Here is a 13,906-nt window from a genome sequence, read left to right on the forward strand (position 1 = left end):
CAATCTGGTGGCCATACGCCATTAAAGAATAACCAGAGAATACACCTCCCAGCTTCATGTCTAAGCATTTCTTTAAAAGTTGTGTTCAAGATAGTGACAAGGCCGAAACCTGTCACCCTAATTGCTCATACACTGACATGCCAGAATTCAAGGAACAGCACAAAGTAACTGAATTACCAGTGGTGTCACCGCCCTAGAACGACTTCGAACAGCCTAAATCCGTTTCAGCTGTTAGGAGGTAGTCTTGTCCTTCGGAGTGACTGTTGATTACATGTTCATGGTAAGATAACATGAGTTATCAGAATTCGAACGGGGCATGATTGTTGGTGCCAGTAGGTAGGGTCATTTTTGAATTTCCGAAGTTTTGGGGACTTTCAATTTTCTTCGATCCACGGTGTCACGGGTGTATCGGGAATATCAAAATTACGGTATTACGACCCATCGTGTTCAAGGTAGTGCCCGTCCAACGTTACTTGATGTGCAGGAGTTGTCAGACGTGTATCTAGCAGAAAGCTAAACATTTCCCAGCTTCCATGGGATCTGGAAGCAGAAGACACACCAGAGTGCCAACGTTAACAGCACGACACCGAGCAGAACGCCTCACTCTGGACTCGTGAGGTTTCTAATTGGACCCTGGAGAACTGGAAACGTGTGCCCTGGTCCGATGAGTCACGATTCAGTTTGTTTCGGCTGATGGCAGGGTTCGGGTATGACGCAAACCCCAGGAGGCCATGTATCCCAGCTGTCAACAAGGTACCATGCAGGGTGGTGGTGATTCCGCAATGGTGTGGGGTGTATTTACATGGCATGGGTTGGGTCCATAAAATTGAATGGTAACAGCCACAAAACTCTCCTTGGTGATCATTTACAGCCGTTCATGGACTTCAAGTTTCCTGACAGATGGAACGATCGAACAGGATAATGCACAGTCTCTTCGGGCTGTGGTTGTCAAGGACTGGTTCGACGAGCATTCTGGAGAGATCCAGCTAATGGTGTTGCCAACACGTTCCCCCGACATGAACCCAAACGAGCATTTAGGGAACGTGGTGGAGAGACCCATTCGCACCCGAGATCCAGCACCTAGAAATACCCGGGAACTTTGAGAAGCTACTCAGGGAGCATAGCTTAACATCTCTCCAGAGGTCTTCCATACTCTTGTGAAGTTCATGCCACGTTGAGCTTCTGCATACCTTCGGGCTAGAGGGGGCCATTCACATTATTAGACGGGTATCCCGTGACTGTTGACGTGCCCATGTAGTTTACATCGATAATATATTGGAAGGTGTAAAATGGCAGGGAGAGATTCAGTTGGGTGGAAATGCAGTAAGAAGTTTAGCCGATGCCAATGACTACCGAGCAAGTCGCGTAGCTGTGAGATTGTATTCGAACCCTACTGTCGGCAGCGCTGGACCCAGGCAAATGCTGGAGTTGTACCTTAATTAAGGCCACGGCCGCTTCCTTCCCACTCCTAGCCTTTTCGTATCCCATCGTCGCCATAAGACCTATATGTTTTGTTGTTGCTGTTGTGGTGGTGGTGGTGTTGTTACAGTTTTAAGAGGAAGTGCAACTGGGCAACCATCCTCTATTAACACTAATCAGAGAGGGAAATGGAAGGGAGCAGGCACTTCGAAAAATGAAGGCATCGTCCAAAGAAAGACAAGGGCCACAAAGGCCTCAAATGCTCTAATTTTATCGGAGTCGGTAAAGAAAAGGAGTTGATCAAGGGAGGTCGAATAGGATAGATGAAAGTGAGGAGTCTTGCACAAGTGGAAGCAATGCCAAGATTCAGCTAAGGGCCCCGTGGTCACCAGCCCACGTTCGCAAGTTAAGAACCTCTGGGGTGACCTATATGTGTCGGTAGCTCAGTGATTCAGTAGCTTAGCTCCTGGCTTCCCACCCACAGGTTTGAGGTTCGAATCCCGGTCTATCCTGGATTGAGATTTTCATCTAAAAATCCCGTAGGAAGGGCACACTGTCTTAAACCCCAGTTAAAAAACCAAAATGAGCATGGTGGTTCCAGCGAACCCAGAAATAACTGGAATAAGCTGAATATACGTGTGCATAGGTCAAGTCTGCAGTCGCTTAAGTGCGGCCAGTATCCAGTAATCGGGAGATAGTGGGTTCGAGCCCCACTGTCGGCAGCCCAAAAGATGGTTTTCCGTGGTTTCCCATTTTCACACCAGGCAAATGCCAGGGCTGTACCTTAATTAAGGCCACGGTCGCTTACTTCCACTTCCTAGGCCTTTCCTATCCCATCGTCGCCATAAGACATATCTGTGTCGGTGCGACGTAAAGCAAATAGCAAAAAAAAATAGCATTGGTCAAGTCAGCATATCAATCCTAGTGCATACCCAGATGTATGTATGTATGTATGTATGTATGTATGTATGTATGTATGTATGTATTTATGTATGTATGTATGTATGTATGTATGTATGTATGTCATTTAGTCCCATTTCTTGATACGACGTCGGAGATGAGGTGAGATGAATTTATGTGGCATATGTTTATTGCTGGATGCCCTTCCTGATGCCAACCTCAGTTGAGGAGCTAATGAATTACGTTGAATTGGGTAAGAAGATGGAAGGAATCGAAGGGATTGTCTTGGCATTTGCCTGGAAATGAAAATGGGAAACCTCAGAAAACCAATCTCAAGACAGCCAACATAGGGTTCGAACCCAAGCCTCTCCCGAATGCACAGCTTAACGCCACCACTGCGCTCGGTTGTCCAGAGCTATGTTAGAATGAACAAGTCCGAACAATAATTCTGCAATCTGTCCCTTTCTGCTTTTACCTTTCGGGTCATTTCTTTCCTCCTCCTCCTCCTTCTTCTTCTTCTTCTAAAGTCAAATCCTTTTGTTTTCTATTTACTTCTTCTCGGAGTTTGACCTTCATACAGTGAGGTGCGGATATAATCTGGAAGGTGCCTCTTAAAATAGCACCCATCTCCGTCCAACGTGCCTCAACATCATTTAAATATCTGAGTAATTTGTATGCGTATTAATATCGCTAAGAGATTCCTGACTGGTCAGCTATATTCCGTTACACTGAGAAGCCAGAAGGTTCTGTAAGACCTCCACCCCACTCCAGGGCATCTGATCATGATTTGTGTTCCAATATAACAGAATATATTAAAAACAGGTAGCTGTAATCTGATGCTTTACGTAAGAATTATCGAGCAATCACCTTCCTAAATAAGTGTTCACACATTGGTAACCTGTTCCCAGGCCTTGGACCCGCCCTAATAGTAAATTCATTGCCAGCAACACCAACACAGAAGTGTGCAGTACTAGTCCGTAAGGAGGCCTACAGCGGGGACTGCCTTCTACCCCTTCCGTAACTCATGAAAATCCACAGCCTGTTTCCAGTCATTCGACAGGGTCACGAATGGAATGAATGAAGCCGCCATCTATCGGCGAGGGTAGGAACTGTGCCGGCTGCCGAAGTCTGTCGCACTTCTCTGGGGCAATGATTAATGAGTGACAGATGAAATTAAATGATATTGGGGAGTGTTGCTGGAATGAAATATGACAGGGAAAACCAGAGTACCCTGTCCCGCCTCCGCTTTGTCCAGCACAAATCTCATATGGAGTGACCGGGATTTGAACCACGGAACCCAGCGGTGAGAGGCCGGCGCGCTGCCGTAACACTTCTTGGATTTCATGGAGGGTTGAAAGAAAGTAAAAAACGGAACGCGGCTGTGTGGGCGAGTCAATACATTCATCGATTGATTCTTGAATGATACCGAGCTCGATAGCTGCAGTCGTTTAAGTGCGGCCAGTATCCAGTAATCGGGAGATAGTGGGTTCGAGCCCCACTGTCGGCAGCCCTGAAGATGGTTTTCCGTGGTTTCCCATTTTCACACCAGGCAAATGCTGGGGCTGTATCTTAATTAAGGCCACGGCCGCTTCCTTCCTATTCCTAGGCCTTTCCCATCCCATCGTCGCCATGAGACATATCTGTGTCGGTGCGTCGTAAAGCAAATAGCCAAAAAAAAAAAAAAAAAAATCTTGAATGATATCGATTCTTTCATGCATGGCATCGATTTCTTGACTGGCGGGCTCTCAACTGAGCATAATTTGTTCATTTTAATGTTTCATAAAAATAAAGCAGTTCAGCACAATATGAAACAAAATGTTATACTGTTACATGCTGAAGCGACCGTCAGCCCGTAGGCACCTTCGGTATTTCCTGAAGGGATGAGTGAGTTAGACCGGCGACCTCTAAGCCGGCCGGCCTCTCCTTGTGTTGAGCTTTCGTCTGATTTCCCCGTGGGTCTTCTGGAACGCGAAACGAGAAATGTTCCTTCTCTAGCCGCAACCCGAAGATTTCAGTACTTCATCAGCAGGGATATAAAAATGAGGTTAGCCACGAACAAGGGTGAAGTAGGACAGCACTAGTGTTAACTCTCGCCGGAGTGTTGCGCGTCAGTCAGTGTCAGTAGTGTTGGAGTATTGTTGCTGTCGTTATGTTGCGGGGCTGGACAGCATTAGTTGTTGTTCGAGTGAGCGAGCAGTAATAGTGCTCACCGTGGTTATCGTCGCTGAGTGGTTTTTTTTACGAGCTGCTTTACGTCGCACCGACACCGATAGGTCTTATGGCGACGATGGGACAGGAAAGGGCTAGGAGTGGGAAGGAATCGGTCGTGGCCTTAAGGTACAACCCCAGCATTTACCTGGTGTGAAAATAGGAAACCACGGAAAACCATCTTCAGGGCTGCCGACAGTGGGGTTCGAACCCACTATCTCCCGGATGCGAGCTCAAAGCTGCGCTCTCCTAACCGCACGGCCAACTCGCCCGGTCGTCGCTTAGTGTAATGTAGGAGTACGACGGAGGGTAATGTTAAAGTGTGGTCGTTGTTGTCTAGTGATGATGTAATATGTGCTGAGTAGTTCACTGTGTGCAAGCCTTCGTGGCTCAGGCGGCAGTGCGCCGGCCTCTCACCGTTGGGTTCCGTGGTTCAAATCCCGGTCACTCCATGTGAGATTTGTGCTGGACAAAGGGACATTCTCCGGGTACTACAGTTTTTCCCTCTCATTTTTCATTCCAGCAAAACTCTTCATTCCATCTGTCAGACATTAATCATTGCCCCAGAGCAGTGTGGCAGACTTCTGCACAGTTTCTATCCTCGCCGCTAGATAGGGGTTTTATTCATCCCATTCCTGACCGGGTCGAATGACTGAAAACAGGCTGTGGATTTTCATTTTTTATTTTCAGTTCACTGTGTGGAGCGACCACGTGAAATGATTCTGTGAGTGACGGACTTGTCTGGAGTCAAGCCAACGAACAGTCGTGATTGCTAACAGACTGTGTTCGAATTTGTGTGCGTGAAGCTGTTGAGTGGAGTGACTGAGCGATGAAGCAAAGTGAAATGTGAGATATCAATCAAGATTACGGAAGGGATTATCGTTCCAAGTAAATACCACAGTTGGCGACCTACTGTGAGGAGGACAGGAGACTCTGTAAACAGCCAATAATTTGGGAACTGTTGTAATACGTTCTCAAATATAATTGTGAGTTTATATATGCCTGTGTACTAACTGGATCAATGAACCAGATAGTGTTTTATTCGTAACAGTACGTTACTCTGAGATAAATGCTTCACGTATTCTTTCCGAAATTCAGACTTCACGTGACAGCGCGGCCTTAAAATTTCAACTTATATGCACAACCTCACCTTGGGCTCTTGTAACATAAATAATTATTCCATAGTTCTCCATTTTCACCATGGGAAATGCCAGGACTGTATCGTGATCGTTATAAGTTCCTTTCCCATACCACCGTCGGCATCGCCGACAAATTGTGTTAAAGTTTAGAAGGTATAACTGTGGGCGCTTCCTGCCACTACACTGGTTTGAACGGAAGGCACGGAATTGACGTCACCAATCACAGCTGCGGATCCTGCGTGCTGTCGAAAGTTAACTGGTAGCATCATGGCCGTGCCTTGCGTTCAAAAAGTGTAGCGGCGGGAAGCGCCCAATGTTATAATACATTCTGAACTATAGTGTGACGCTACATTACGAGCAAAAGGGATCACAGCTATAGGTTTTGGCGTTATACAGTAATATGTACCGTGACATACGTCGCGACATTTTGCAAACGAAAGATATTTTTCGCATTTGACGAAAAAACAAATTTTTGCCTCATAATTTTCTCAAACTTTCACTAATTTTTAGCCGCGCGCCAAGGATATTTTGGTAACTTAGCTCAAGATAGTAACAATATTGCATTGCCCGATGACGAACATTGTCGTCACATGGGTTGCGTAAGAAATCTTTCATGTTTTAGAACGCTCACTGGCCAACGATGATATTATATATCGTCGTTGTGCCTGCGACAATCGTTGTGATATTTTTTAAATTTAGAAATGCTGACCCACAGCACACACATTCATATAGGGCCCGCATGTTTATGACATGCCATATTTTTTCCTTTATATTATTTCCATGGAAAATACAAGTTAAGGATGATTTTATGTACGGTGACTAAACTTATGCAATTTTCACGGGTCATATGAAGTCATATTTTGTCTCTTTTCATGTTTTTGTCATTTTCCGGTAATTTTTCGTATTATGGTCATCATTCTTTCTTTCTTTATTCGTGTCAGAAGTATCAACTTTACTTATAGATATTTAACAAAAAGCAGCAAGATGTCTACATTCCTACTATACAAATATACAAGTCTATTATACAATCACAGATAGAGCAACAATATTCGAGAGCTAGATGATGCTTGCCCAGTATTGGGCGACGTCAATAGCGTTGGGGAGGCTGCAATCAAGTCTTTCATAGTGCACATTGAAGGACATAAAACACACTGACATAGATGTTGGATCGTCTGCTGCTCTCCGCAATAACAAAGTGATGAATCACTTGAGAAGCCCCACTTCCGCAAGTTTACTTTGGTTCTGCCGACTTCTGTACGGAGTCTGTTAAGGGCTTTCCATACTGTCCACTTCTCCTGGTGTCATTATGGTCATATTTCCCCGTGAATTTTCGTGTTTATGTCATATTTTTATCCCATTTTCGCATACCTGCTTTCAGTCTTCTCAAAGATGGATTTTTAAATTTCTTACAATTATCTTTCTTACAAATATATACTTTTGTGAATTAGGAGGGTAAGCTGTGTGGAAAGAGACAGGTGCGTATAAAGCGACAGAATAGTGAGCTCCAATTGAACTCTACTGATTTGACGTATTTTAAATAATGGCCCAATAACATACTGCGATGATGAGTGGTCTTTTCCCGTTAAAAGTAAATGCTGCGTGAAAAAAAGAAAAAAAAAGAAATCGTTCCTATTCGAAAACTTTAAAATATATGTAATTTGCGACTGTAATTCTTTCTGAATCGTCCATCAAACTGTGACATTTATTTCATCCTGTGCAAAGTCGAGAGTTACCTCTGGATTGAGTAATTAAATAAATTCAAAGTATAATAATAAAATTAATATTATTACTTATCTATTATTATTGAATGTTCTAGATTTTAAAAGTATATTTTCACTGTAATGTTAATTTAAACAGCGGCAAGATTTCGAAGATTTCGAAAATGTGACAAAAAACATTTCATATTGTCGCCATAAGACCAATTTGTGTCGGTGCGACGTAAAGCCCCTAGAAAAAAAAAAGCATATTTATTGTCATATTTTAATACAGTTTTAGGTCATAAATGTTTACATATTTCTAACATTTTTAGATCATAAACATCTGGGCCCTATATATTATAAAGAGCGAGATTTCCTTGACAATATTCATACAATATTGAACCCTAGACGGCAGAATCTTACCGCCCAAAGTTCTAAGCTGCTTTTTTTTCGGCCGCAACGATATACATACACACTGTGACGGGTTGAACTCCAGTTTAGTTTTGCGTTATTTGAAAATGTTAAAATATTACAATATTCCTGTCTAGATTTACTGTACATATTTATCAAAACTAATCACAAATATGTACACAAATCAACACCATTTACCGGACCAAAAAGATAAGTTACTAGACGTTTCCGTTTTCCGGGGATATTTCACGAATTTCACTTTTTGTCCCTGGAATGTCTCCAGATTTAATCAGTTGTGCCCAGCAAAACTCTGGATTTTCGATTTGTATGATTTTACGTGAACGTGAATTCTATGAATTTTTAACTAGCATTTTGTTACAAAAATACGAATAGTATTTACGGTCAACTTTTGTATGCGTGTGCAGTGTGCTTTTTGGGTACAAGTCAATATCAGTTCCGCAGCGTGTACGTTTCGCTTAGTTTGCAGCGGTTTGCGGTGTCTGTAAGGCCATGAGGCCATGATACAGATGCATGGTGGCGAGTCTCATTAATGTTGTTATAATAATTTATAGATTGAAAATATCTAAAAATCGGAAGTGTTCAGTAAATGATCCGATGTTGAAAGAGTTTCCTCCGTCGAGGAGTAAATTAATCTGACGCCGTTTCTTCTTAATACGCCAGACAACCTTTAGTGACTAACGGCAGGAAAACCTCTATTGAAAAACGCATGGGAACAGAAAATCACTAAAGTGCATTTGAGTCGTGAAGCAATGGAACATTACAGACAATGCAAAAATAATTTTTACTTGTATTTATATCTGATCCCGGAAATTGTGAAATAAACCTAGTAAACTTACAATAAGTCATCTCACCGGAGAACTCCTAAAAACATGAGATCTCTTCGGACTAAAGTACTGTATGTGGGGAGGAGGGAAAGCGGGTGGGGAGTTGATAATAACAAACACTAAGTTATGGGGGCGAACACTGCAAACGGGTTTTTTTTTCAAGTTGCCTTATGTCCCACCGACACAGATATGTCGTATGGCGACGATGGGACAGGAAAAGACTAGGAATGGGAAGGAAGCGACAGTAGCCTTAATTAATGTACAGACCCATCATCTGCATAGTGTGAAAATGGGAAACCACGGAAAACCATCTTCAGGGCTGCCGACAATGGGTTTCGAACCCACTATCTCCCGAATGCAAACTCACAGCTGCACGCGTCTAACCGCACGGCCAACTTGTTAAACTCTTCGTACCGATATAGTCGCAGCAGAGCCAATACGCGAGCTCATCACGAATTACCACATCCCATTAAAATGCAACACACAAAGCATCAGGCTGATTTAAGTGTTAAATGTCACTGGTTACTGATGCCGCTACGATAGGAGCAACGTAACTGTTTGAAGATGAAGGAGTCATGAAGATACAGTGAAGGAACCATCGCCAGCTCCGTGGTGTAAGGAAATGTGCCTGTCTCTCACCTGGAGTCCGCAGGCTCGATTCCCAGATTTTTCAATTCTGGACTAAGGGCTGGAAGTCTGATACGAGAGGTAGTGACGAAGTCAAGAAAGCCAAGAAATACGTTGAGAACATCGTCAGGCTGACCACGTGCCACTCCAGTATCTGCAAGCCATCTGACCGGGTAGCAGTCGTCTTGGCAGCGAAGGGCTGTTGCGCTATGGGTTTGTTTATGTGTTTGAAGGAATCTGCAGTATCCGCAACAAAATCCGGTGACTTCTACATCAAACTAACTTGCAGTTTTATGTGGCTGTTGAAATCGTGAGCATAGTCACGAGAGACCACGGTTTTACGTTGACTTCTATCCTACGGACACGTGCCCTCGTAACTCTTCATTTAACACTAAATGGAATAATAATTTTACTGATTTCACGTCTCGTTAACTAATTTTACGGCTTTCGAAGACGCCGAAGTGCCAGAATTTTGTCCCGAAGAAATTATTTTACATGCAGGAGGCTAGATTAAGCCGTGAGCGAACCGGTAAGTTTGGGCCCAGAAGACCAGTGCTTCTACCATCTGAGCCACTGTCCCACAACAGCCGATGTAAGAAAAGAGCCACTCTAAACAAAGCCTCGTATGTCAGAGTCTGAGATGTTTTACGGAGAGAATCGTTCATCCTCCAGAACACGCACTCCGGTGTTCATAATTGGGGAAACTTTTTAAATATCTGCTCACAGTTAACACGAAGGTAAAAAAAATAAAGATCCAAGCAAAAAATAGCATCCCCTGATAGACCAACGATTCGATGGTGGGATAATCTGAAAAAAAATGTACTTGACGGAAGAGAAAAGCATTAGAATGACAGAGCAGGCGGCAACTTGTTAAGACAAAGCGAGAAACCGATCAAATGGCTGCACTGTTTGGGTCACATAGCTAATCGCTTGCATTCGGGAGATGGTGGGTTCGAACCCCACTGTCGGCGTCATGAAGATGCTTTTCCGTTGTTTCCCATTTTCACACCAGGCAAACGCTGAAGCTGTATCTTAATTAAGGCCACGGTCGCTTCCTACCCACTCCTAGCACGTTATTCTGCCATCGCCGCCATAAGACCTACCTATGTCGATACGACGTAAGGCAAGTTGTGGGGGGAGGGGAGGGAAGCAGAAATTCAGTACCGGTGATCACTGAATGACACATACAGTACATTCTTACATACATACATCATTATAGATATAGCTTTCAGTGTTCAGTCTGCAAGCCTTTGTGAATTAACTAAGCGCATCCACAATCCTGGCTTTGCAACTAACTCTGTGTCCACGTTTATTTCTACACTACTTATTATTAAATCATTAAACACTGGTCACCCTCTGCTCCTCTTACTTTCCATAGCCGAGTTCATTATTCTTCTAGGAAGCCTATCCTCCTCCATTCGCCTTACGTGACCCCACCATCGAAAGCGATTGATATGCACAGCTTCATCCACCGAGTTCGCTACTAATTTAGCCTCTATCTCCTGATTCTAGTACCTTCTTGCCATTTTTCCCACCCACTGCCTGATATATAACACTTGGGCTCCCCTGCTAAAATTAACAAAAAGCCCTCTTAACGAGCATTTTCCTGTGTTGCCAAATGATGGGTATATCCAATAACTTCTACTTAATTATTCAGGGTTCATGTTAATCTCAGCTAAGGATTGCTCTAAAAATCAGAGAATAGTAATACATATCCATTTACAAGAGTAAAAATTTAGCAAATACTATACATTAGTTAAAAAATGAAACACTTCTTGACAAAATGAGTTTTGGTATCTTTGCACAGTCCTTTAAAATGTATCTTGTTGTTAGGCCTTCTGATTCCCGAATTCTGCAGTCGTTTTTTACCTGCTCCACTTCTTTCGCCTATGTTGTCATACACTTTTATTTATTTATAACAACTTGCACATGATTTTCCATAGAAGAGGAACGAATAAACATACTGCACAGCATGGAGAAGTTTACTTCACAGCCATAACGAGCAACATCTGTCGTTTCGGAAGGAAGCAATCGAAACTATCACAAAACAAATCCATATGAACTCCAGAATGACCAACCTATCACCTATCATCCGAAAAAACAGGCGCTAAAGTTAGCAAATAGAAAAGATCTAACTTTACTACAAACCGTCGACATTAACTCCTATAAAATCCCTAAGCGTCTGCATCCCCAGCCCCTTTCCCACCCGACCCAGCAACGCGGGGTTTTGCGATCCATAGATCTGGGCTTGTTCCCGCCTGTTTGTGCCAGCAATCATTCTCACTGTTTTCATGTCTGTTCCTTCCATCTTACAAATAAGATATCCTGAGTCTATAACGTTTATTAATTCTTTGCGTACATAGTAAATATAATATTATTTAGAAAAAAAGTTCTCATTATATGAACTTTTCTTAAAGTAAAAGAAAGTGTCATTTTGAGTATTTTTCTGACATTATTTGTACATTTAAAGGAAACGCGTTTCAGTGGCGAACAGTTTGTACGTTATTGTATGATTACGTATATTTAAGAGTTTGTAGTCCGAAAAGCAACTGTCTTAGAGAGCAATTTCAAAAAAAAAAAAAAAACTGCCCAATGTTAATACAATTTAAACACTGTCCGCCCGGGAACAATTCTTAAAGAACAATCAGCTTGATCCTTTTTTTTTTCACTACCTTGTATTAGAGTTACTCTTGCCTAACTACAGAAGATTTTGAGACGAAATAATTGAGTGACTGTTTCAAAAAATAAATTAATAACCAAACAAATAAGGAATAAATTCAAACATTGTACTGTACAAGTGACAGACCACGGACTGTACTTACCCCCATCCTCTTCCTGGCATCTCCAGTGCCGGGATCCGAACAGGACATCCTCTGGTGTTGCACCCACTTGAGCATGGCTGCTACATTCACATGGCGAACACACGCACACCTCTAGTGTCCAATATAGTATCGCACAGCGTTATCCACACACATCAGAGCTTATCGCAAGCTCATTTCTCGATCACAGACACACGTAGTCCAAGATGACACGCGCACCGATGAACCATCACAAATCCGTGTCTAATACCGAGATAGCGAATGTTATCTGCTCTTAGCCGTGTTGCAGTCAATAAACAATGAGCCTAGAGCGGGAAGTGGGTCACATTATACATTCTGCCAATGAGAGAGCGCTCATAGTCGTGTGTCGAGTGGGGGAACTACAATTAGAGAAAACCTCTCCGTTCAGCCTTCTGGAATACTGCAGGCTAGAGTGGGCGTTCCGAGATTTCAGCGGATCACCGGAACGGCTGAGTTTCTGTCACAGTTCTATATCTGAAGGACGTTCATAATTAGAATGAATCATTAAGAGAATATGTTTGTATATTGATTATGTCATCAAAAATTATCTCTGTTATCAGTTTCAGGCAAATAATTATTATCTAATGTTTTAAGCTTTATGTTAGTCCAAATTGTAACCATGGAGATATAAACAATTTTTACAACCTCCTTTTTAGTTTTTAATGCTTATAATTTAAAAACCGATAAACTGGGGTGGGAGTAAAAGGGAAGTGAATAATAATAATAATAATAATAATAATAATAATAATAATAATAATAATAATAATAATAATAATAATAATAAAGTAAATCCATCTTTGGACAGGCCATGAAGGCCCTTGAAGGGGTGGAAGGTAAAGGCTTCCACTAATCGTAACCTCGCGACTAAGTGGGATATAATGGTTAGGATATGCCAGGCCGCCTTTGTCCCCAGGAATTAGCCTGGTATTAATTTCTGGTGTAGGCTAAGTGAACCTCGGAGCTGTGTGCTCATCAAGAATTGGAAGTCACGTTTCTAAATGTATCGATTACCTGATGAGGAATCGAAACCAAGTACTTCCGGTTCAACCGAGAATGGCTTCACCGTCCCTGCTTGGCAGCCAATAATGTGTGTCCAACCTGTCCCGTTTCTCTACGGGGTGAATCTTCGTAGCGAGTTTTTACGACCGGATGTCCTTCCCGACGTCAACCTCATCTGAAGGGTTAATGAGATGAAATCATGACGTGATATATGATAGTAGGAAGGGATAGGGTAAAACCCGGCGTCGGCAAATAGTCTACGCGTGTCGAATAGCACAAAGGGGTCTGCTCAAAGCTTAATGCCCCAAATCGACGGATGAAACACTACCAACTGCGTTATATTCCATAATTCCATACGAACATTGCGGAGTAGTTTTGGGGCTGAATCCAGGCTTTTAGCACACAATCTAGTGATTAGAAATAGTACACCACCCATGTCTCCTCCCTGTCGGCCAGCATTTCTTCAACCAATGGGACTCGAACCGGCTAATCACGGTGGCCACCAGGTGGGCAATGCAGCCAAGAAGAAGAAGAAGAAGAAGAAGATGATGAAAGCAAATTCTGTGCAGACCATGCAGGCCTTAGAAAAGGGGAGGTCAAGATTCCACCTCGTCATAAAATGAGATAAATTGGTTACCATCGCCAAGAGAATTGTCTACGCGCATGATTGTAAGTGTGCATTTAAAAAAAGGATATAATAATCGTATGATCTCCGCTGCCCTGAAGAAGCATTTTGATTTTACGCCATTAAAGCAGCTTTAAGAACAATTTCGACGTTCCGTTTTATTCTAGTAGATGTCACAGAAACCGGAATTTTTTGA

General features: G+C 42.7%; 1 protein-coding gene across 2 annotated transcripts in view; it reads right to left on the reverse strand.

Moving 5' to 3' along the window:
- Rhp (rhophilin) overlaps positions 1–13,906 on the reverse strand; it is a 714,954-nt gene that overhangs the window by 234,759 nt on the left and 466,289 nt on the right. Inside the window, exon 2 of one of the 2 annotated variants that reach the window (XM_067150400.2) lies at positions 12,069–12,370. The exons of the other annotated variant lie outside the window; for it this stretch is intronic. Within the exon in view, the coding sequence (XP_067006501.1) occupies positions 12,069–12,143 (75 nt within the window). The 5' untranslated portion in view covers positions 12,144–12,370. The remainder of the gene's footprint in view (positions 1–12,068; positions 12,371–13,906) is intronic. 2 annotated transcript variants of the gene reach the window in all.

The sequence above is a fragment of the Anabrus simplex genome, chromosome 6, assembly GCF_040414725.1.
Source record: "Anabrus simplex isolate iqAnaSimp1 chromosome 6, ASM4041472v1, whole genome shotgun sequence".
NCBI classification, from domain to species: Eukaryota; Metazoa; Arthropoda; class Insecta; order Orthoptera; family Tettigoniidae; genus Anabrus; species Anabrus simplex.